At 50.1% G+C, this 24,846-nt stretch overlaps 1 protein-coding gene across 1 annotated transcript; it reads right to left on the minus strand.

The window, feature by feature from the left end:
• Positions 1-2,576: 2,576 nt before the first annotated feature.
• LOC124704239 (protein NRT1/ PTR FAMILY 2.11-like) lies at positions 2,577-9,023 on the minus strand. The gene is made up of 3 exons (XM_047236484.1): positions 8,744-9,023; positions 8,440-8,657; positions 2,577-4,202 (listed from the first exon to the last, which is right to left on the minus strand). Exons 1-3 carry the CDS (start codon positions 8,913-8,915, stop codon positions 2,805-2,807), a joined length of 1,788 nt encoding a protein of 595 aa, XP_047092440.1. The 5' UTR covers positions 8,916-9,023; the 3' UTR covers positions 2,577-2,804.
• Positions 9,024-24,846: the final 15,823 nt, after the last annotated feature.

A 24,846-nucleotide genomic window follows, 5' to 3' on the forward strand; every position in this document is an offset into this window, starting at 1 on the left:
AGGCAAGAGCAATGCTGCAAGGATGAACAAGAAGCGCAAAGAGATGTTGTTCAAGCCCGGTGATATGGTCCGGGTACATTTTCGCAAGGATAGGTTCCCGAAGGCTGCGGAAGTCTAAGTTGAAGCCTCGTGGTGCTTGGTCCTTACAAAGTGCTTGCCAAGATCAATGATAATGCATACTCGATAGATCTTCCGGTTGATGAGTTTGGTGTCGATAATTCTTTCAATGTTGCTGATTTGACACCATATGACGGAGAAGACCTTGGAGCGTCGAGGTCGACGCCTTTTGAAGGGGGGAGATGATGAGGACATCCCTACTACACCACTACCTCCGTCATTGATAGATGAAGATGAGCCTCGTTGTGAAGCTCAAGTCCGATGAAGTTCGGATTGGACCAATTACAAGAGCTCGTGCGAAGCTACTTAAACAACAGGTGAACTTGTTTCTAAACGATACTTTGATTGATGAGAACTTTATACTGCCTAAGTCCTATTACTTATGTATCATCAGGTATCAAGAGGAGACGAGCATCGCACGAGGAGAGAAGCAGCTGGACATGAAGACGGACGTCAAGATGGACGTGAAGCTGGACATGGAGCTGGACATGAAGATATCTCATGGACGCGCGAGGGAGGAGCGGGAGGAATGCGCGAGAGGAGAAGACGACGTCCGAGGCCAGTCCAGCACCCGGTCCGACCGGACCCCTGACCGGCCAGCCCGGTCACAGGCCCGGTTGACCGGTCGCCAACATGCCGCCAACCGGATATGAAGCATCGTACTGGGCAACAACCGGAAAGTTGCGAAGTTTCCGGTTGCCGCCCGGTTGACCGGACCACAGACCGGCCCGCCCGGTCCACAGCCCGGTTGACCGGATTCCAGACCGGACCGAGTCCGAGTCTGTCTCGACCAGATCTATTCTGGGTCGGTTATTCTTGTATCTTTTCGACCAGAACTCGTCCCGGACACCTATATAAGTGCCCAGGACGCCCCCCTAGCTGCTTTAGACCACGTTTAAGATAAACCCTAGTTCTTAGTTGTTTGCTCTAGAAAAACTATTGAATCCCTACACCATATTGCTTGATATTGTGTAGATCTTGAAAAAGTCTTGTGTGATCTGTTGTTCCATTGGGAATTAGACGGTTGCAACTTACCGCTTCGTGGTCGGCGGCTACGTGCGCAAGTGTGTGGAGTTGCGAATATCTTGCAGGGTTGAGAGCTGTTGCATTGGTGACAGGGACCAATCGAGAGATCTCGTTGCGTCATACAAGTTATCATCCACTTCATCGTCGTGTTTCTCCGCTGCCATCACCCCGTGATCATCATCACCACCGTTGCTTACTGAGAAGATCGGGCCACCCCTTATCATGCAAGAGATAAATGAATACTAATACTACATGTGACACTTCCAAGATATCATAAACTCAAGAATAAAACATCAACCAGATTGTAAAATTAGTGACGAGTTCCTCTTATATAACCATTCATACCTTCCCCTTTCTTCAATTGCATCCAAACTTGAACTTAGCTTTATTCCAATAGCTAAATGGTAAACATTAAGCACATCTACATGTAGTGGAATTCTATTCATAATCAAGATTGCTAACCAAAACTAAAAACTAAAATTAGATAAAGATGCTCTTAAGTTTTTGCAAAAAATCGGGGGTTGCTCAAAAAACAAACTTTAGATGTGTGCAAACCGAGAGTGTGATAGGCCTAGTGGGGTGCCTTGGGCATCCCCAAGCTTATGGTTTCACCATTCTTTGATAGCTCCTTGTTTGATTTTCCTCAATTCTTTGTCAACAAACTTCAACACAAAACTTTCTCTCATTTCTTTTCTGTGGGACACTAGTGGCACAAAGATAATATCAAATATGCTATCCAAACTTCAAATAAATTGGAACCTCTAATTTCTAGAGAGTTTCTTACGTGGCCAACATTCAAAATATTTTAAGAGACTCACAAAGAATCAAAAAGAAACTCAAAAGACCACTTTTGCATCAAAAGGCCGAATTTGTCGAGAAAAATAACCGTTGGCAAAAGTAATTTTTTAGAACACTTAGATGTGCCATGATTTGTTTCCAAATTTGTTTTGCATACATAGGATGAAAAAATTTACGACAGTAGAAATTTCAGCCCAATCAGATTTACTAGTAAAAAATAAAAAATCTTTTCAAAAATAGTAACATGCAGAAATCTGCAATTCCGCATATGTATTATCAACTGCATTATCAAAAATAGGTAAAACTTGATACTTTATTAAAAACTTCAGTAAAAAAAAAATAAAAAAAAAATGACTTTCATTGTTGTCAATCTATTGCTTTGCTTTGGTTACATGCTGGGTACTTTATTTGCATGCTGGGAACTTGCCTGACCAAATAGAGCCTGACATTGTTGTCAATCTATTGCGTTGCTTTGGTTAGCTGCTGCCCTGATGTTGGCCAGTCATGATTATCCTAACTGAGCTCCGGCAGAGTAGACAAAGCAAAATGCAATGGAAATGTGAAGGTACGAGTCTCCATTTGGTCGCTCACATGACAGCAGAGTTGAAGGCATAGAATGCCTGAGGAAACATAAGTACAGAGAAAGACATTCATTTATCTTTCATTTGAACAACTTACAAGAAATTAACCACCCCATTGTTGTTATCTTTCTTCTCTTTCACCTCCACTCACTTAATGACTTAACCTATATGTTGAATTCGTAACAGCAGAGCAAAAGAAAAGGGGAAAGAAGGAAATAGCTACTGACTGTGGTATAAGACATACGAATTTTAACATCTTTGTCACAAAGCTCATGCATCTCCTTAGTTGCTGGCTCCCTTGAACCTGTACCACCTTGCACAGATGATGAAGTAGACGAAGTTGAATACGCCGATGCCGGCGATGGTCCAGTAGAAGAGGTCGAGCCTTCCCTGGTTGAGATCCTGCGCCAGCCAGTTCTGCCCACCGGCCGTGGTCTTGTTCACGATGGTCGTGAGGAAGCCGCTGAGGTAGTTCCCGAGCGCGAGGTTGCAGAAGGCGAGCGCGCCGGCGACGCTCCGCATGTGCTCGGGGATCTCCTTGTAGTAGAACTCGATCTGGCTGATGAGGTTGAAGGCCTCGGAGAGGCCGAGGATCATGAGCTGCGGCACCATCCAGAAGCTGGACATCGCCGAGATGCCGCCGCCGGTCTGCGTCTTGCCGATGTTGGGCTGGTTGAGCGCGATGCCCCTGCGCCGGTCCTCCACGACGGCGGAGATGACCATGGCGACGGTGGAGAGCGCGATCCCGATGCCCTGGCGCTGGAGCAGCGAGAACCCCTCATCCTTGCCGGTCACCTTCCGGAGGCGCGGCACGAGGATGCGGTCGTAGAGCGGGATCCAGAGCGTCTGGGCGAGCATGGCGAACACGGTGAATGAGGCGGCCGGCACGTGGAAGCTGCTCCCGAGGCGGCGGTCGGACTGCAGCGCGGAGAAGACCACGTAGGTGGACTGCTGCACGACGGCCACGTAGTAGATGATGCCCGTCGACCACACCGGCACGATGCGGATGAGGCACTTGACCTCCTCCACCTGCTGCACGGTGCAGAGCCTCCACGGGTCCGCAGCCACCTCGCCGCCGGGCCGCACCTCGTCGGGGGACGCCACCATGGCCGCCTTGTCGAGGCACCGGAACTGGTCCGTGTGCGCGAGCTTGGTGACGATGGCGCTGGTGTGCGGCGGGTCGAACAGGTCCTGCTTCGGGTCCTTGGGCTGCTTCAGCGACCGCTTCGCGATCGCCGCCGAGAACACCTGCACGACGGTGGTGAAGGGGCTCCCCTCCGGCACGACCCGCACGTAGAGGCGCGTGCCCGCGAAGAAGAGCACGGAGGCGAGGAACATGAGCGCCGTGGGAATGCCGAGCCCGAGCGCCCAGTTCACGTTGCTCTGCACGTAGATGATGACCGTGGCGGAGACGAGCATGGCGGAGGTGAAGGTGAAGTAGTACCAGTTGAAGAAGCTGTTGATCCCGCGCTTGCCGGACTCCGTGTGCGGGTCGAACTGGTCGGCACCGAACGGCATGCTGCACGGCCGGATCCCCGCCGACCCGATCACCATGAAGACGAAGGCGATGAAGAGCACCGCGAACTGGTACGAGGTCGCCTTCTGGCAGACCTCTCCCACGCCGCAGTCCGGCGGGTGCAGGCTGTCCGCGCCGGCCGTCAGCGTCAGGAAGAACATGCCCTGGAGAGGAACAAGCAAAGCAGGCGTCAATGTTGCTGTTGGCGGGAGATCAACAGAAGATTTGAATTTATCAATTGCGCATCATTCAGTAGTACTGTAGTACTAATTGAGTCAAGCTATCATCTCTGATGTCTGAAGGCGCTCCTTAAAACATTGGGATCTACGCAAAAAATTTGGTATAGAAATGTCTGACCCTCTTTTTTCTAAAACAGTGCAACAGTAAGAATTGCTCTATTGAATAATGTGGTATATGAACAGGGTAGCATCTCATGCCCATGCGCTTGAAATAGTGTGGTTCTGAAAACATGAGCTGCCAAAACAGAGTGTAATAATCCACGAGGCACCAAGGAAACGAAGGGCCAAAGATTTCACCATGTCTACGTCCATGTTTAGATAAATCCGCGATTTTTTCGGGGGGGGGGGGACATAGGGAGTATTGGTCAACCTAGAACTAGCAAAAGAGAGTAGCTTCACTCTCTTGAAATACTCATAGGCAATATTTTCATCAAATAGGCCCGGCATGTGAGCGAGAGCTAGCTGTGGCTCAGGGTGGGCATAAAAACTGTGAAACCGAAAACCGAACCGAAGCCGAAACGGAACTAACCGAAATCTCGGTTTTTTCTATTAACCGCTATTTTTTCGGTTTCCATTTATACTAACCGAATTAAATTTGGTAGAATTCGGTTTTTAGCCCCACCAACCGAACAAGACCGAATAGACCGAATTGAGTAACCTACCATCAATTTGTGCATAAACCGATCATTCCATAGAAGCCCAATTGCGTTTGATGTTCCAAAAATTGTTCATTCAATGTATGACTTTGGTCTTTGATGTACTAGCTTTTTCGAATATAGCGTGAAGCCTGCATAATAGAACACGTCGCTCGAAGTCTTAGCTACCCCTTTTAATCGCTCACGAGTGATGCACCTGTACCACGAGTGCCGCAGCCTACCAAATAGCATCCCTCTATGATTGGTGCTCATTTGTCAATTTCTTGCGCAGTTGATGCTTTTTGTGTTGATATGTCAATCACTATTTGCTTTCTTCGGTGATGCCTACTATTTGTTCAAGTGAGTAGGTTCATTCGGTTTTAACCAAAAACCGAACCGAATTTGTCGGTTAACCGAATCTTCGGTTTCCTAAATTTTCATGCCAATTTCGGTTACCATTTTTGAAAACCGAATTTGTTCAAAAACCGCAAAAACCGAACCGAAATTTCGGTTAAAACCGAATGCCCACCCTGAGCTGTGGCATAGCCCTTGGTCTTTTTCCAGTTTTAGGAAGCTTCTAGATCTTTTTGGTTATGGTTTTCTTGTTTTTCCATTCTTTTCGTTCTTTGGTCTCTTTTCTTGCATTTGTTTGATTGAAAACTCAGATTATTTGAAAATATGATTCTTTTTAAATTTGACCATTTTCTCATCCGACCATTTTTAAAATGTAAATAACTTTCACCCATTTATAAATTTATATTTTTTAAATTTTTAAACATATTAAATCTGATTTATAAAAAAAATCTGAAAGATTTCAAATCTTCAATTTTTTTCGAAGAATAAAATCAATAGAAAAAGGAAAAAAGTGTTGGAGGGGGCGCGGACTCAGGCGGGCGTTAGGGGCTCCCGTCCACCCAGGATGTGCAACGACCCAACAACAGTACGCCTATGTGGGCCCTGCACATCCAGTCCCGCATTGAGCAGGAAAATGCCCACCGGGCCCGCCCAATACACACGAACTTATTAGAAACGAACAGTATCCCCTCGAGCAAGGCCCACCAGGCGGTAGTACTTGACGCGACTGTGCGAGATCACATTCACACGTGCACGTCCAGCCCGGCCGTCTTCCCCACCGCACCGCACTTTGAACCGGTAACCAACAGTGCGACCTGGCGTCGAGTGGCCGTCGTTGTCAGTCAGGCAGGCGAGGCAAGGAACCTTCCACCACCAACTTACCAGCTCGCCGCCATCCAGCTCCAGCCAACGGTGGGTAGCCAGCCAGCGACGATGTTGGCCGGCTCACATTGATGCGGCACTTAACGTGGACTGCGTCGTCTACGGATCGCTCTCTCGTGCCAACAAGGTTGAGGGCGATCGAAGCAAAGACAGAGAGATGCACTCGTCCTGGAGCGTCCACCATTTTCCAATTCAACGGAACCGGCGAGCGCCAGTCAATGTTGATGGCGCGCGGCTGCCACTCCCTCAGTCCACTCGCGCGTCGTGCAGCAAGCTACTTGGCACGCGCTGCCAACGCTGACAGATACATGCGGCTAACTGGATAAGGTGCGACGACCATGGATGGATCGGTCATGGCGTCTCGAACCATCTGTGTAGTGTAGGGGCCGGTCTTTCGTCGATGCACGATGCATATGGCCGGTGTGGTGCGGCGATCCACCTAACCTAACCCCACGGTTTTAATTCTCGAAAAAAAAACCCCACGGTTTTCGCAATTCCCGTTGAGAATGATTCTGAGATCCGTATTATACGGAACCGACTTGTATTGTACTGTATTGTATGACAGCAGCACAAGTTGGTGGAATCATGCGAGACAAGTCTACGTACAGCCGGTGCCATAATACTAGTACCCCGCTCCACATCTCGGCATGATTATCCGCTTCAAACAACGGGTAGACACATCATTGTTGTCGCTAACTGTATCTTACGCGCTCCTAATTGGTGGAGTTGTTCTGATTATCCGGTGCTCGCAGCATGTAATCATCGCTACCTAGTGGGGAGCAACTCGAAAGGTAGCTTACTGCTAGTGCTGCTACGAAGTACTAGCTTGGATGTGCTGTGCATGACTCACATGATCAGAAACACAATACAATTAGCGGCTTGGTCATCCGTTATTGAGCGCATAGACCCCTAACTATAATACTATGGCCGGGTTAGTGGAGCTACAATCATGCATGGGCTACACTTCTGAAGCGGCGCCGCTGCAGAGCGTGCTTTGTCACACACGTCTTTCTTTCGCAAAGCGTAATCATGCATGGCGTGGATTATTCAGGCCACCTCATGCCTAGGCGTCTCACCCAGTGAGAGATCCATTTGGTGCGTCCTCGGCCAACACGTACGTACGTAAAACTGAATCTTTTACCCGGATAAGTAAGCTGAATTTTGCAGCAAACATGTAGTGCAGAACAGTGCTGCATGCTACATAACGAAAATTAACATCGACCGCTTCTTTTTGAGTGGAGAGCGAAGCATCAACAACTCAACAGCTTATTGGACCGAATAGATAAACCAAACCCATTCCTAAATTGTGCTAGCCCCTACTAGCTGAATATTTTTCCGGAATCGCTAATTCTCAGCTAACGTAGTGATCAGTCAAGACTAAAACCGCCAAGTTTACATCGAAATTAGTGTGTCTAAGGAGTTGGTAGTGGAGTTGCGAGCAAGCAGGGGTTTTTCTATAGCCTCTAACATAATGAGTTTTGTAGCAAAACTTGGCATGAATGTACAGACCATGTATATATATTCCCGAAACAATTTTTTGATTTTTTTAGTCAGAGGTACACACATTTAGTCAGAGGTGCAGCAAATTCGTGTCATGTTTCCTTTCGCTTCAGTAGTTGAGTGTCTTGTTGAAGCCTTGTTTGAGTTAATCCTAAGAAACCATCTTTTGAATTCGAGCCGTCCGATCCGGTACCAGCTCACCGATCGCATGGCTCCGGCCTAACAAGTCAACTACTCACAAACGAGCTGAAACTTGAGCTGATTAAGCTCCGAACGGCAGTAAGCACCGCCGTCCCAGTTGCTACAACCGGAGAAAAGAAAAGGAAAATCGTGCAAGAAGAATCGCACGCCTTTGATCCTCCCATGTGCGCTGCCGCCCACAATCTCCCACGACGCGGAAAGATAATGTGAAACTACTGAAGCTCGCGCGGAGCTCGGACGAAATTCCTACTCGCGGTCAGTCGCTGGACAGGCCACCAACCCCGATCCACCGACCCACCACTACAGCATAGCACTACAGTCCCAATGCACAGGGGCAAACTGAATCTGGCGGAGCCCGAGAGAGGAAACCGCGGGTACAGAGCACCAGTCCCAAATTCCGGCAGGCGGCACCCAGCAGCCGCCTCAAATTTCGACCCCAATCCCAAATTCGGACTGCGTGTGTGTTGGATTCTGGCAATTCACATGGCATGGCAGCAAAGCAAGAAAAGAAGCGAAGGCAGAGCAAATTCTAGCGCTGGGAATTGAGATGAAATCGCTGGATCTGCTAGGAGGAGGCAGGAGGAACTCACGATGAGGGAGGCGACGGTGGCGATGGCGAGCGCGAGGTAGCGGCCGAGGTAGGCGTCGGAGAGGAAGGCGCCGACGATGGGGGCGAGGCTGGAGGTGCCGTTGAGCCCGTTGAGGAGCGTCGCAGCGTCCACGCTCTGCATGTGGAACACCTGCGTCAGGTACACCAGCAGGTTCGCAGACGTGCCCAGAGTCCCAAGCTTCTCGAACGTCTCGTTCCCTGCAACCCACCCAACCAACCAATTGCTCAACACTTCCGCCATGGAAACTCAGCTCAGATCAGATCCCAGAGGAGCAACCGCGTACCTATGATGAAGGGCATGGCCCTCCAGCCGTGGTACTTGACGGCCGGCCGCGGCGGGTGCGGGCTGTCCTCGTCGCTGCTGCTGCCGCCCTTCTGCAGCTTGTTCACGTCCATGCTCTTCAGCTTGTGCGCCGCCTCCTCGTCCTCACGCTCGCCGCCGCCGCCGCTGCGCATTCTCCCCGGTTGCAGATGCAGAGGCAGCTGCTCTGTCTCTCTCCCTTTTCTCCCGGGTCGGGGTGTGTGTTTCCTTCGGGCACCAGCAAAATGGCACTGAGGGGAGTGTCCTGCCTACCGGCTCTCTTTATACAGAGGGGGAAGAGGAACACTCGAACAGTACTGGTGGTCGTCACGAGGTCAGGGTATTTTCCACTCCAACTCCCTCTCACCCTGTCTTCTATCAGAAGTAGGCCCATGATGACAGGGGTGTAATAGTAAGCAAGACCCTGTCTTTTAACAGTAGTGTACAAAAGTTCGCAAGACACTATCTTTTAACGGTAGTATACAAAAGTTTGTCCACTTTGTCGAAGTCTCGACGAGACGCCCCCCCCCCCCCCCCACTTTCTCTTCAAGTGCCGCTTCTCCATTAGAATTTGGAAGATGATCAAGGATTGACTTCACATACAAGACTTCGAGCGTCACTCCTGGAGTGGGTTTGATAGTGTCGAACCCTGATGGACCTCGATCATGCTCTCTCATGGGGAAAGAAGGAAAGCTATGACCACCCTACTCATCTTGGTTTCGTGGGAAATCTGGAATGAACGAAACGCAAGAAGCATGCCGATACCATGCCAACCATCATCTTCGATCGTATCAAGATGGAAGCTAGGACTTGGGTTCTTGCCGGTGCTAAACATTTGGATACCTTTATTGCGGGAGAGAAAACCTTTTTGCTCCTCGGTGTGGTTGTAACACTAAACTAAAACTTGGTTCCCAAGCTTCTTCTCTATTAATGAATTAAGGCAAATATTTTGCCTCTTCTTCTTCAAAAAAAAAAAAGTGTTAAACGTGTGGATCTTAGGCATTCTTAAAAGTCTATAAATTTTGTTTGATTCTGTCATTTTCAAAGGATATATCATTGACAACATCCAGACTTTTTTACAGAATGCTGAAACTCGTAAATATGGTTTTTGTATTTTTTAAGGGCGAGTTCGACCTCCATTTATCCGCTCTCCATATGACATATGATACAGAGTGGACGATTTGAACCGAAGATTTTAACATAATTTGTATGGTATATATTTAAGAGAAACTAATTCTAGTCAAGCCCACAGCTCTTCATAGACTCCTTCCGAGGCCACTCCACCAGCCCATGCGGTACATACCTATAGTGTACCGCAACATATTTATCCTTTAATTTAAATATAATTTGATGATTTTATTTTTAGTTTCTTTGAATACATGTGTTATATACAGAGTATATGTTTTCTAGTGACACATTCATCCATTTTGATTGTACGTCATGAAAATTGATTTTTTTCTTTTTCAAATGCCAAGATAGTTCTTTCCGAGAAAGTATTAGGTGGAGCCAACTGCACAAAGCCGGTGAAAAACAAGTGAAAAATGTGTTTTTGAAGGTTTAAACTTCTTTAAAAATAAAGTATGTTGGGGAAGTGATGATGTACAACATGTTCAAATTTGAATTACTTTACCTACCAAATTCGGTATGATTCTACACTTCAAATTTCATACTCCCTCCATTGTAATGAATAAGGCACCCTCACTTTTCATTTTTTTATTTGACCAAGAATTTCTCCAAATATATAAAGATTATTGATATAGAATTAATTTCATTAGAAAGTGTTTTTCAATACCAATCCAATGGTACTAATTATGTACAATATAGTTCAATTTTTTATTATCAAAGTTCGCTTTGGAATCATGTGTGACTTATTCATCAAAACGGAGGAGGTATGTTTATTGAACACCACCTTTTGACATAGTTCTGTTGGAATTTTTTATACCTTCCGAACCATATTTCTGTGGTGTTTTTCATTGCAATTTGGTTTCTACCGTGGACTTTCTTGTTTCTTTTGAACGTTTTATTGGATTGTTACATCGTGATGTACATGGTTTATGTTTGTAAGAAACATCCTACTAAATATCCATTATGAAGATCCTACTTATTTCTGTACACTCCGTATTCACGGCCATATAATTCACATTTTTTATGTGTATCCCTCATTATTTTTTGTCATACTTAGATTTCGAGAAAATGTGGTTCAACATTTATACGTGATGCGCATATCCATGCTCGCCATTCTTGTTGAATTGGAGGCACTAGCCAGTTCATCCAAAAGTTGGTGAAGGGTAAGCAATAGATTGGAACAATCCCCCTCATGCCTTGGCATGGGATCGATGTAAGCATAGTGCTTTGGCCGGATCTCTTAACTCCTGATTGCGCAGCTCGCTGTTGTAATCATCTGATCGTCCGCCTCTGTCATTGGACGCGATTTTGCGGGTCGGCTCGGGCCATGCCTGGTATCGTGTGGCAGCATTGCTACGAAGAAGAAGCAAGGATGCCGTTCAATGATCAATCCACTGCAAGTGGATTTCCGGTGAGACACATGTTGCTGTCGTTGTCGTTGCGTGGACACATGTTTTGAGCCATCAAAACAGTGTTAGTTGCTACAGCGTTCGGTAACCAAGTTGTCGGTGTGATATTCTGCATTTCACGAGATCACATTCCCATGCATCCATGTTCCCCGCTAGCGCTCGGAAGCTTGTTGTCGCCCTGCTACATTTCATGAAAGGCGAAGCTTGATCTGGAGAAAGTCAGGTCCTTGATAATTTCCATGGACCATACGGCCGTGCCCTTTTTGCTGGTGAGACGTGAGAAGGAATTTGCTGTTGAGCAAAAGGGAAGGGGTGTTGCCCTTTCCAGCCGAACTGATCGCTGGGAGCGGAGGACCAGCAGAAGCTAACAAGGAGGTTAGGTGCCCGGAGACCGTGGCGTTTGGTGGTTGTTGGAGATGGATTGTTTTAGTTTGGGCGAGTTGTTGGCATGGCTGCGTCGTCCGGCGACATTTCAGTGTTTCGAGCTTCATTATTGGCACATGGATACACACAAAGCGATGGAGTTTCTCTTGGCATGCACACCATCTTCTTCTCTCCGATGAAAAAGTGCTAGCAAACAGGCATAATATGGCCTTGCGTGCATTATGGATGGAAGAATCCGTCTTGCCTAACTAGGGCCACACCCACACCTATCACAGGTTCTTGAGTAAGTAGCACCTTTTCCTTTTACCACAAAAGGGAAACCCTGTAGTTACAGATTTGCCTGTCAGTAAATCACTCACCAATTAGCTCAATCAAATCAGAACTTGCTGGATCAATCACTCGATGCAGGCACAGTGCGCTTGACCTTTCGTCCGAATGCCGTTAAGAAGTGCCCACCAAACACATTATGGAAGTTGTTGCACGTAACAAGCTGTGCTTTCTCTTGGTCACTCATATTATTCATTGAAAGAGATGCGTGCGCCATGCGTTGTTTAGCCAATCAATCGCCTGAAAAAGCTCCCGGGATTCGTCAAACACAAGGTCTCTGGGATAAATTTCTACACAAGTTGCACGGACAGATCGACCATGCTCGTGGTTAGTTCGCGAACTATGGCAATATATTGCTATGCTATGGTATGATCTTCACATGAAGTTTCTGCTGGGCTTAGTTTTTATTAGGTCGGATGCGTTGGTGCGTTGTTTTTTATTGGTGATTGTTTAGTCTCGTCACGGGTCGACCTAACGATCGAATATTGTTTAAAATTGGGAAATATTAACAAAATGGTGGTTATGTACGTCTCCTGGATCTAAGATGTGAAGGGGGAGAAGCAACGTTGACTGGTTAGTTAGGAATATCAATCATGCAATTAAGTAGTTGTGGACAACAGTGAAGTAGCAGAATTGACATTTGAGAGGCCGGTTCATGGCACAGGCCAGGCTTAATTGGATCGGAGGCAACTTAATAAGGGAAGAAGTGGATAGGACCTGATCATGCTTTGGGTGGGTAAAATAATCATCGTATCATGTGTCATTGAGACATGTGAGAGTCAGTGGATCCGTAGCCAATTACTAGCTAGTGACATGCAGGAATGCGTAATTGTAGTGTACTAGGATTATTCCTATCCATCTTGACGGCGGACCAATGAAATATCATATGGATGTACTTCAGAGCATCTTCACTCGCGTCCCCAAAGCGTCCCTCAATGCGATTTAGACGTGCCGGACAAAAAAACGTTCCCAGCCGCGTCCCCCAAAGCGTCCCTCAAAGCGATTTAGACGTGCCGGACAAAAAAACGTTCCCAGCCGCGTCCCCCAAAGCCTCTTTTTGTCCGGCGCGGCCTGATACGGTGTCCGGCCCCTCGGGGCCGTCCCCGCCCCACAGGGGGCAGTCGGGGCACGCCGGACACAACGAAAAGCGAGGCGAAGCGACGCGGGGCCGACCCGTCAGTGGCACATTGAATTTTAACCTAACCGTCGCCTACCTCGTGAAGGAAGTTATTCGCGTGTAGTGACACACGACGGCATCTTTGCCTTAATGGCGACGAAGGGGCAGGCGAGATGTCTCGTCGGTGTTGCGCAGCCTCCACGCGGCGCTGCCGTTCGCACGGCACCGTTCCCGTGCTTTCTACTCGCCTCTTCCCGCACTTTCTTCCCGACGCGGCGTCTATAAAAGGCCCTCCCGCCTGAATGGCAGCCACCACAGCCGCCGGCACCCATTTCTCCGCCACAAGCACAGCCCTCATCGCTCCACCGCCGTCTCCTCCACCATCAGTGCGCAATGATGAACCGGCCTGGCGACGGCCAGTTCCCTCCACCGTCTCCCCCCCAACACCACCACCGGATTCACAGTTCGACATCGACGTCGCTGCCCGGGAAGAGCGGCGGCGGCGAGGGATGGAGGCTTGGCGTGCACATCATCAGCAGCAGGCCCACCAGTAGCGTGAGGCGGCGCACGCGGCGGCAGAAGCGGCGTTCTACGCCCCTGACCCCGCAGCTGACGAGAGCACGACGGCATCAGTGTGGCAGGAGGAGGCGCTGGCGGACACCATTGCGCAGTTCGACGCCTCCACGGCAGAAGAGGCGCGGCACCGCCGAACGGAGGAGATTGGCCAGCGGTGGACTGATGACCGCCATCGCCAGCGCGAGGAGCGGGATGCGCTGTACCGTGAAAGGGGGCGGCGATCGAGCGCCGGCGGCGGGAGTCGATGGAGCGGTCGCTGCAGCTGGCGGCAGAGGAGCGTCAGTAGCGGGAGGTGGCGCTGGCGGCAACGGAGGCGGCCTGGGGGAGGCGGGTGGATGCGTTGGCGGCGGAGGCCGACGCGTTGGCGGCGCGCCTGGAGGCGCGAATGGAGGACGAGGGGGAGGAGACGGAGGTCGAGGCGGAGAAGGAGGAGACGGAGGCCGAGGCGGAGGAGATGGAGGCCGAGGCGGAAGAGGAGGAGACGGAGGTCGAGGCGGAGGAGGAGGAGCACGACGATGACTTCGAGTGGTCCGACAACGATGGGCCGCACCCGGACGAGACGGCCGATCAGCAGCGCGCGCTCGTCGAGTCCTTCGAGTCGGAGAAGAAGCTCCAAGACGCCGCCAGTGCCCGCGAAGAGGCGCAGATTCACCTCGCCGTCGAGCTCTCCCTTCAGACGGCGCAGCAGGGGAGGGCAGGCGACGACGCCCTGCTGGAGCAGCGGCGTCTAGCCACCGCCCTACGCATGGAGAGGCGGCGCGCGCAGCAGGTGCTCCGGCGGAGGGGAGGCGACACCAGGTCAGGCCTGTCGAACGCACCGCCGAGCGGTCAGTAGGCTAGGGTTTAGATGAAATGTAGCCGTTTTCATTCAAACTTTGTAATATATAATCAAATTTGAATGAAAACCTTTATTTTCGTGCACTAATATTTATTTGGAGAATATGTTTGGGGGACGCGGCTGAGGAGCGACGTCCCCCAAACGCGGTACGAACAAAATACGTCCTCCAAACGCTTTATCCGGCACGATTTGAGGGACGATTTAGAAGACGCGACTGGAGATTCCCTTATGAGTAGCAGTTTATCGAAGAGGGGCATCGAATGCAGAAGAGCACTAACTAGATTAGCATACCCCTGTCAGCAAGTAAGACGAGCGATATTCATATGCCGGCGCGTGGTTGTATTTCGTGGGGTTTTAGGCTGGTCATAGTGCATAGTAACTTCAACTAGTAACATGCACATGACACTAGTTTATGTTACTATCCTCATAGTGCAAAGTAACATCAAGTTACTACTCCATTAATTAGCTTGTAGACTCATTGTGTCTTGAAAAGTATGATGTTACAGTAACTAGTAACTAGCTATGTTACTCTATCCTCATCTCTCCTCATTGACTCAGTGCCACATAAGCAAATTTGTTGAGTTGGCTCCTAACACTACGGGAGAGCACAGATGTGCCGACGGCCGCCGTGTGTGCCGACGGCCAAATATCGGGGCCGTCGGCACAGAAGCATCCGGACCGCGGCGACAAAGATGGCCGTCGGCGTTAAAATGGCCGTCGGCACAAGCCGGTTGTGCCGACGGGCACAGTTCTGGCCGCCTGTGCCGACGGTTATACCGTCGGTGTAGCTTTTTTCTATTTCTGCACGACAGTCTTCAAAAAAGCATAATTAAATCATTCTAATTGAGAAAAATAAGTATAATATATCAAATTTTGCAGAAAAACAAGATCTATCATAGAAAAATAAAAAAATGGAATATTTCAAATACCTAAACAAATCTTTTTAGAAATGAGCTATAATGTTCGAGGTTTCATGGCTTTCACACACGCCAAAAATGAAAAAATTGTCGCTCGTGGGTCGGATTAGAAATCCACGTCCGGGGACTTGCTTCCCATCCTAGGGTCCACACACGTGCCAAATATGATCTCGTTTCGGCAAACTATGCCATGCTGAGGCCGTTTCCCACCTCATTTCCCCTAAAATCCATAGAACTCCGGACGTGATAGCCCTTTTCGTGAAGGATTTTTCAAAATAATTGTCGTATCCTAGTTTTAACAAATGGAATAGTTACTATGACATATAAAATAACGTCACGCGGCTCTGTGGGATTTTTGGACTTCGTTCAAATTGTCATCTGGCCAAAACAGGACCCCCGGGACATGCGGTATCGCTGTACCGGGCGTGCGGGTGCACCCATTCATGAACAAACTAAACGGACAAAAATTAGCACATATAATGATGCGTCGTAGAACTTAAAACAAATTTTCCGGAATTTCTCGAGCGACGGATAGTTCACCCCTAGTTCAAATCTGGTCAGTTTCCAGCGGATTCGACGGGACACCGCCGGAGGCCGCATGGGTTCCCAAAATGCTAACGCGTCCACATGTCTTGTGATAAGTGGTACGTAGGTGGTCTACTATCATCGCACGGAGGTTTCATGTCATACTAAAATACGCCCCATGTAGCTGCTTCACAAATAAAAACCGTTTTGGCACGCTAAAAATGAAAAGATGGTCGTCCGTAGGTCGGATTAGAAATCCGCGTCCGGGGTCTTGCTTCCCATCCTAGGGCCCACACACGTGCCAAATATGATCTCGTTTCGGCAAACTATGCCATACCGAGGCCGTTTCCCACCTCATTTCACCTGAAATCCATAGAACTCCGGACGTGATAGCCCTTTTCACGAAGGGTTTTAAAAAATACGTATCCCAGTTTTGACAAACAGAATAGTTACTATGACATATAAAATGACGCCACGCGGCTCCGTGGGATTTTTTTTTGACTTCGTTCAAAAAGCCATCTGGCAAAAACAGGGCCCCCGGGACATGCGGTATCGCCGTACCGGGTGTGCGGATGCACCCATTCGTGAACAAACTAAACGGACAAAAATTAGCACATATAATGATGCGTCGTTGAACTAAAAAAAAAATTCCGGAATTTCTGGAGCGACGGATAGTTGACCCCTAGTTCAAATCCGGTCAGTTTCCAGCGGATACGGTGGGACACCGCCGGAAGCCGCATGTGTTCCCAAAAAGCTAACGCATGCACATGTCATCTGATAGGTGGTGCGTAGGTGGTCTACTATCATCGCACGGAGGTTTCACTTCATACAAAAATGCGCCCCATGTAGCTGCTTCACAAATAAAAACCGTTTGGGCACGCTAAAAATGAAAAGATGGCCGATCGTGGATCGGATTAGAAATGCGCGTCCGGGGTGTTACTTTCCATCCTAGGGCCCACACACGTGCCAAATATGATCTCGTTTCGGCAAACTATGCCATGCCGAGGCCGTTTCCCACCTCATTTTCGATAAAGTCAGTCAAATTTAAACTAGAGGTACTTGATCTAATGCTCATGATTTTTGGGTAAGTTAACTTTGTAGGTTCAAAAGATGATATGGATGTCATATTTGTATTCCTCTCATTTTTCTGATCAATTTAGACATATTATTTGCCAAATTCGCATTTACTGATATTAATTATTCCTTATTAAATAAAAAACAAAAAATAAAATCATTTAATTGTTTTTCAAATTCTATATTATTATTATTCATATATATTCATTGTTGTTTACTTAAATATTTGTTTAGAATTTTAAAATATAGAGGTGTGACATCACGGTCAAAGGGTTAATATGATAGATATGGTAATATTAACATCAAGGTGTAATTTGTTTCAGGGAAGCTCATCCGAAGAGAATCCAGAAGTTAAGCGTGCCGGTGCGGGAGTAGTGTGAGGATGGGTGACCAACTGGGAAGTTTGACCATAAGTGCAATTTGACCTAAGATTAAGTGTACTAAGTGTGATTGTGAAAGATTAACAAGTAAAAAAATAGAAGAAGAAAAGTGAAAAAAAATAATTTTTTACTTGCACTATGAGCAGTCTTACTCGTTTCACATGCAGAAAACAAGCAATGGTCGGGTCAGCTAGCTCGTTGGGACCTTCTGCACACGACGCCCCACCTCCATTTCACGGCATGGCAATTGGCAGTAGAATCAACAACGTTGGACGCTTGGACCCGAGTCTCGCCGGTGGGTCCCCAGTTAGGCCGTTCGGTGGTACGAGTAGGACCCGTCCCCGTCTGGGTAGCTTCCATACCCTGCAAGCAATTGTCCTGGGTTGGATTGCGTTGCAGCTTGCATGCACCAATCTTTGTCCTCCTACAACAACGACTTCGCATATTTTTCTTCTTGCAGCAGGTACGGCGCACAATGCAGTGCAGCGGCTACTGCTCGAGTACACTACTGATGAGGACAAAAGATCAGACCCGTCGTGAGCTGCTGGCGATTTACACAAAAATAACCCAAAAGTGGAAGAAAAGCACAGACTGACCCTCCGACGAAACTATTTCACCAATCTAACCCTTTTGTGTGGCGCCCCTCCCACGGGCGCCACACATGCCCATGTGGCTCCCCTCCTGCCGGCGCCACACACCCGGCCCGACGTGGCCCCTCGCCGCCGAGCCGGTGCGCCCTTCCGACGTGGCAGCATGTGTGGCGCCCCTCCCAACGGCGCCACACATGCCAACTTATATCATGTTTTCGGTCGAAAACATCCAGGGGCTCCGGAACGTCTGGGACTTAGCCGTTTTGCGAGGCTCGATGTGTGGCGCCGATGACACGGCGCCACACTAGCATGTGTGGCGCGATGCCACGGCGCCACACATCCACTTAAGTGTGGCGCCCGCGCCCGCGCCCAGCCCCGACCCGGCCGGTTTCTTCTCTTCTCTCGTTCCTCCCGAGAAACCGCCGCCGCCGCCCGAGTCCCCTTCGCCCCCCCCACCAAATCGACCCAGCAATCGTCACATCCGGCCGGCCAAGTCCTTCCTCCTCCATTCCTCAAGGTATTCCCCTTCGAATCCCTCACATTCATCCACTAATTTCATAGATCTTGCTAGATTTGCACATGAACCCTAGACATGGAAACTAGATTTGAAATGGCTATGTATGTGTTGAATGTGTATGTGTAGGAACCCTAGATATGTAGGAACCCTAGATATGTAGGAACCCTAGATATGTAGGAACCCTAGATGTGTTGAATGAAATTTTACATGTATGTGTTGAAATCCTTATGTATGTATGTGGTGAAAGGCAAAATTGGAGCTTAGCAAATGCATTCTATTGTCTTACATATGTCTATTATGTGCCTAGGAATGGTATGTCTTACGAAATTCATATGTGTGATGTATTTGGATATGAACTCTCATGTATGTGTGATGTATATGTGATTCGAAAGTTAGATATATTCTCATGTATTCTTGATGGAATAACTCATATTTGTTAGGAATGTATGTGTGATGGCTTATTTGGATATATTCTCATGTATGTGTTGCTCATATTTGGTATGAATGGCTCATAATATGTTGTATGTGTTGCTCATACATGTAGGATGGTGTGGCTTCCGGATGAAGAGTACGACAGGGGAGCACCGGGCTGTTCATATGACGGAGAGGGGAACGGATCTTCACCCTTTGAAGATTCGTTACCATGGCACACCGGATATACCTTATGACGAGAGGTACACGGAGTTCATCCGGCCTACCGGTCTTATGCCGTTCATATCCCTTGTAAGCCGTGGGGGCCACACATGAACCCCTCGGCACTCACCGCCCTTGTCGACCGGTGGAGGCCGGAGACTCACACCTTCCACTTGAGGGCCGGCGAGATGGCCCCTACTGCGCGGATGTTTCCATGATCCTTGCACTACCTATTCAGTGGCGAGCCACCGTGTATGAACACAGCTTCCGATGGGTGGCGCAGACGGATGGAGGACCTTATTGGCAGTGGCTCCTCCGCCGCCGGAAAATCCAAAGGAGAGAGTTCCCGCCGGCGCGTCTTTCACTTGGATCAGAACTAACTTTGCAGAATGCCCCATAGAGGCCGACGAGGACACTCGGAGGACGTACGCCCGCGTGTACTTATGGTACATGATTTCCAGGACTCTCTTTCCTGACAGTGGGGGTAAGCTGGCCCATTGGTGTTGGCCGAAGGCGCTTACGGTGTTGGACGCCCGGTGGAGTTGGGGAACAAGCGGCACTTGCCTACCTCTACCGGCAGGTGATGATTTGTTCTATGTACTATTTTCCTATAGTTGTGCGCTACACAAAGTAGTAACCAAATATCTTATGTACGCAGTTGGACGAAGCTTGTCGCAGGACTGGGAGCAAGACGGGTAGCGGCGGTATTGGTGGATGCATGCTCCTACTTTCCGTATGGAGCTGGGACCGCCTATCGATTGGGCGTCCCGAGGTACTCAACGAGACGCCATGGCCTCATTTCCCTCACTTTCCTGATCGGGAGCCCACTTGGGCATACCTTTGGGACAATGTCTCGGAGATGACGAGCGATCCAATGATCATGTACAGAGCAGACACCGCGGAGTTGGACACTCTTACCGCTGAGCAGTGTAACCGATCACCTGCGGAGTTGCAATCCTAGTTTTGATTGATTCTACCGGCATCTACTAAATAATTGTATGCCGCAGGTGGAATGGGAGCCATATGGTAGCTACTACCGTATTGGCGCGGCGATGACTGACCTAAACCCCAAGTGCACGGAGGAGGCGCAGTTCTGGCGTATGCGCTGCCCACTCATATGCATGTGGCTTGTTGAACACCACCAGCCGCAAAGAGTGATGAGACAGTTTGGGCTGTATCAGGAGTGCCCACCAATGTGGCAAGACACGGACAAGGCGCTTCACAGGTAAACTTCTGGAATCATGCGATGGAAGATTCTTGATAGAAGAGGTACAAACTAACTTGTTGATTCTTGCAGGCTTGATAGGCAGCGGCAGAGGAAGATCACAAATTGGCCAGTCCATCATAGCGGCCACATCACAGCGTTCCAACACTGCTTGGAAGCGGCACGGAATGCTGGCCCTGAGCAGATTATGCCCTTCCCACTGGCGCCACAAGTGCTAGTGTGGCGCCCGTGGCATCGGCGCCACACATGCCAACTTATATGAACCATTGGGTCCAAAACATACTGTGGGACAAATCCTCTGGGACTTAGCCGTTTTCGCGAGGCTCTATGTGTGGCGCCCGTGGCATCGGCGCCACACAGGCTAGTGTGGCGCCCGTGTCATCGGCGCCACACATCGAGCCTCGCAAAACGGCTAAGTCCCGCAGGAATTGTCTCACGGTATGTTTTGGGGATTACAAGTGCATGTGTGGCGCCGTTGGGAGGGGCGCCACACATGCTGCCACGTCGGATGGGCGCACCAGCTCAGCGTCGATGGCGCCACGTCGGCTGGGTCAGTGGCGCCGGCAGGAGGGGAGCCACATGGGCATGTGTGGCGCCCCTCCCAGGGGTTAGATTGGTGAAATAGTTTCGCCGGAGGGTTAGTCTGTGCTTTTCTTCCACTTTTAGGTTATTTTTGTGTAAATCCCCTGAGCTGCTGGTGGTCTGGTGACGGCACCACGGAATGATGATCGGGAACGCGCGCCCAGCTTTGTCGCGTCCAGAGTGACGGTTTACATCTGTAGCCTGTAGGGATAAAAAATGCGTCTGCCCCCGCCCAGCGGCTCGATGCAAAGGGTGGTGTTTGGTTATTCAGGTTCGATTTGGGTACCGTTGCGTCAGTGAGAAAAATGTCACTGCTAGTTCTCTCTGGGTTAAAATAGATAATTTGTTTAGTAACCTAGGTTGAAGCAGTTGGTACCCAATTGCCACTTTTTTGGTTGGTCGTATGCTTTTTCTGACCTCACCTATATGGCAATATGGTGACCTTAACTCACACATCATAAGCATCGGCACGTTGGCGATCACGAAACCAGACACCGCCATGGCACCAACGTTCACGCCGGTCACAAGCACCACGACGTCGACGATCACAAAGCCAGCCAGTACCATGGCACCGCCGATCACGCCGATCACAAGCATCACCAGTGTTAGGGAGACATCCTCCCGTGCGGCTAACCAAGATTAGTTAGGGATATTTCTTGTGTAACAATACTTGTAATCTTGACTTGTACCTCAAGTCCTTGTGCATATAAATAGAAACAGAGGGAGAGGAGGCGTGCCATCGAGCAGCCCATTGTTTCATGGTATCAGAGCGGGTCATCCTCCCCGCCGCCTAAACCCCTCCCTCCCTCTCCAACAACCCTAACCCTAGCCGCCAACCTCCCTCCCTTCTCCCACCATGACTCCCGAAGAACTCGCAGCCAAGGAGCGCGAGCTCGAGGCTTGTGCCAAAGCCCTAGATAACCGCGAAGCCTCCATCAACCAACAGATCATCGCCGCCACCAACGCAGCCGCCGCCTCCCTTCCGGCTGGCCAAACACCCTCCTCAAACCCTAACCCAACCGAACCCACCACCACCAGTCCCTCCACCTACGCAACCTCCATCAAGCTCCACGTGCCGATCACCCTCAGCCTCACCGACGGCAACTACACAAGCCTGGAGGGAGCTCTTCCTCGTCGCTCTCGGCCGCTACGGTCTCACCGCCCACGTCACCGGCGAAGCCACTCCCTCCGACACGTCTCCTACCTCTCGCTTGGGGCCGTGATGACTACACCGTGCTCTCCTGGATCTACGGCTCCATCGACACCGACCTCCTCGGCATCGTCATGCGTCCCGGCTCCACCGCGCTCACCATCTGGGACGCCATCGAGAATCTCTTCCGCGACAACAAGAAGCACCGCGCCATCCAGCTTGAGGCCGACTTCCGCAACACGCCACAGGGCGATCTCTCCATCAGCGACTACTGCGCCAAGCTCAAGAACCTCGCCGACTCCCTCAGCGACATCGGCCAGCCCATCGGCGACGAAACGCCGGTTCGACACTCCTCCGAGGCCTTAATGACACTTACGCCCATCTGCGCTCGTTTCTCCCCTTTCAGGTGCCGTTCCCCTCGTTTCTTCAGACGCGCTCCGCCCTCATCCTGGAAGAAACTCAGCGCCGCACCGACGTACGCAACGCCGCCTCCACCGCACTCTGGTCCATGGGCCAGAGCGTACTGCCCAACAATGGGAGCGCCCGCGCCCCTCCTTCTGGTGACCGCTCATCGCCTGCTCCCTTCGGGGGCGATCGCGCCGGCGGCCGCGACACCAACTACTTCACCAACTCCTTCCGTGGCGGAGGCCGCGGACGCGGCAGCGGACGAGGACGTGGGCGCGGCCGCGACAACCCCTGGCAGTTCAATCCCTGGACGGGGGCCCCTACTCGCGCCCAGCTACAGCAGGCCCCATGGCAGCCACCTCCATCAACACAGTGGCAGCCGCGCTCACCAACGACATGGCAGCCGCCGTCCCCGAGCCTCCTCGGCCCGCGCCCCGGCATGACACCACGGGCGTATACAACCCGGGGCTCCTACGTCCCTACCGCCCACCGGCAACGGCGGATCGACCCGGCTCTCCTCGCTGCCCTCAACAACCTGCAGCTACCCGGCGGCGATTGGCACATGGACACTGGTGCATCCTCTCACAAGGCATCCGATCCTGGTAATCTCCACTCCCTCCTTCCATCCTCATCCCAATTTGTCACCGTCGGAAACGGTGCAACTCTTCCTGTCACCCATGTCGGTTCCCAAACTCTTAATACCCTCACTAAACCCCTTTATCTTCACAACATACTCCTAGTTCCACAAATCATCAAAAATCTTATATCTGTTCGTCAATTCTGCATCGATAATCACTCCACGCCCAGCGGGATCGTGATTCTCCGATGTAACAGTCCAGGCCCTCTCTACACCGTCAATCCACCTGCCTACGCTGCTGCATTCCTCGCCACCATCTCCCACGACCTCTGGCATCGCCGCCTTGGACACCCCGGCAACAGCTCCACGCCATCTCTACCCACTGGCTTGCCGAATAAAACAGGACCCTCCCTGTGTCATGCATGTCAATTAGGAAAACATGTTAGGTTACCATTTTCTTTGTCGAACTCGTCTACTACTCGCCCGTTTGAACTATTACATTGTGATCTATGGACCTCCCCAGTCCTTAGCATGTCTGGTTTTGCCTATTATCTAGTCATTATTGATGATTTTTCTCATTATTTTTGGAGCTTTCCTATTCGTAAGAAATCCGATGTCTTTGCCATGTTCGTTACTTTTCATGCCTTTGTCGCCACCCACTTCAATCTCCCTATTCTAACTATCCAATGCGACAATGGAAAAGAATTTGACAACATTAAACTAAACTCCTTCTTTCAATCCCATGGAACCCTTTTTCGCTTCTCATGCCCCTACACTTCTCAACAAAACGGCTAAGCCGAACGAGCCATTCGCACCATCAATGATGTTATCCGCACCCTTCTCTTCCAAGCCTCCCTGCCTCCCAATTTTTGGGCTGAGGCTCTCCACACTGCCTCTCACCTTCTCAACCTCCGTCCCACCGCAGCCCTCCGTAGACAAACCCCACACTTCACCCTCTACGGTACACATCCATCCTATGATCACCTACGCGTGTTCGGTTGTCTCTGCTATGTCAACATTTCCTCCACTAGTCCCAACAAACTAGCCCCACGCGCCACCAAATGTATTTTTCTCGGTTATCCATCCCGCCACAAAGGCTATAGGTGTCTCGACGTGTCTTCCCGACGCATCCTAATCTCCCGACACGTTACGTTCGATGAACATACCTTTCCTTACGCCTCCATCACACAAACATCTACACCACCTGCCATCATCGACCCCATAGATCCCCACTTCCTACCAATACCTCCAACCATATCCACGTCGGCACCACCATCTCCCACTCCACCCCCTGCCCCGGCAGAGATTTCTGCTTCCGCGAGCCCACGCCAGCCTGCCGCCGCCTCTTTTCCTGCCGCGGCAGCCTCTTCCCTTGCCGTGGCACCACTTTCTCCTGACTCGCCTCCACGGCAGCCTGCCGCCGCTCTGTCTCCTGCCGTGGCAGCGCCGTGGCCCAGCATTACTCATGTGTACACTCGCCGCCCTTCGGCACCACCCGTTATCCATCGCACTCGTAGAACCACCGGTAAACTCCCACCTCCCATCGATAAACTCAATCTCTCTACCACCGTATCTTCTCCTATTCCTCACAATTATCTAGTTGCTCTTCGTGATCCTTCCTGGCGCCAAGCCATGCAGGACGAATATGACGCTCTTCTCCAAAACCAAACCTGGACTCTCGTCCCTCCCCCTCCTGGTGCCAACATCGTCAGTGGCAAATGGATTTTTCGTCACA

This window comes from Lolium rigidum, chromosome 3, assembly GCF_022539505.1.
Source record: "Lolium rigidum isolate FL_2022 chromosome 3, APGP_CSIRO_Lrig_0.1, whole genome shotgun sequence".
NCBI classification, from domain to species: Eukaryota; Viridiplantae; Streptophyta; class Magnoliopsida; order Poales; family Poaceae; genus Lolium; species Lolium rigidum.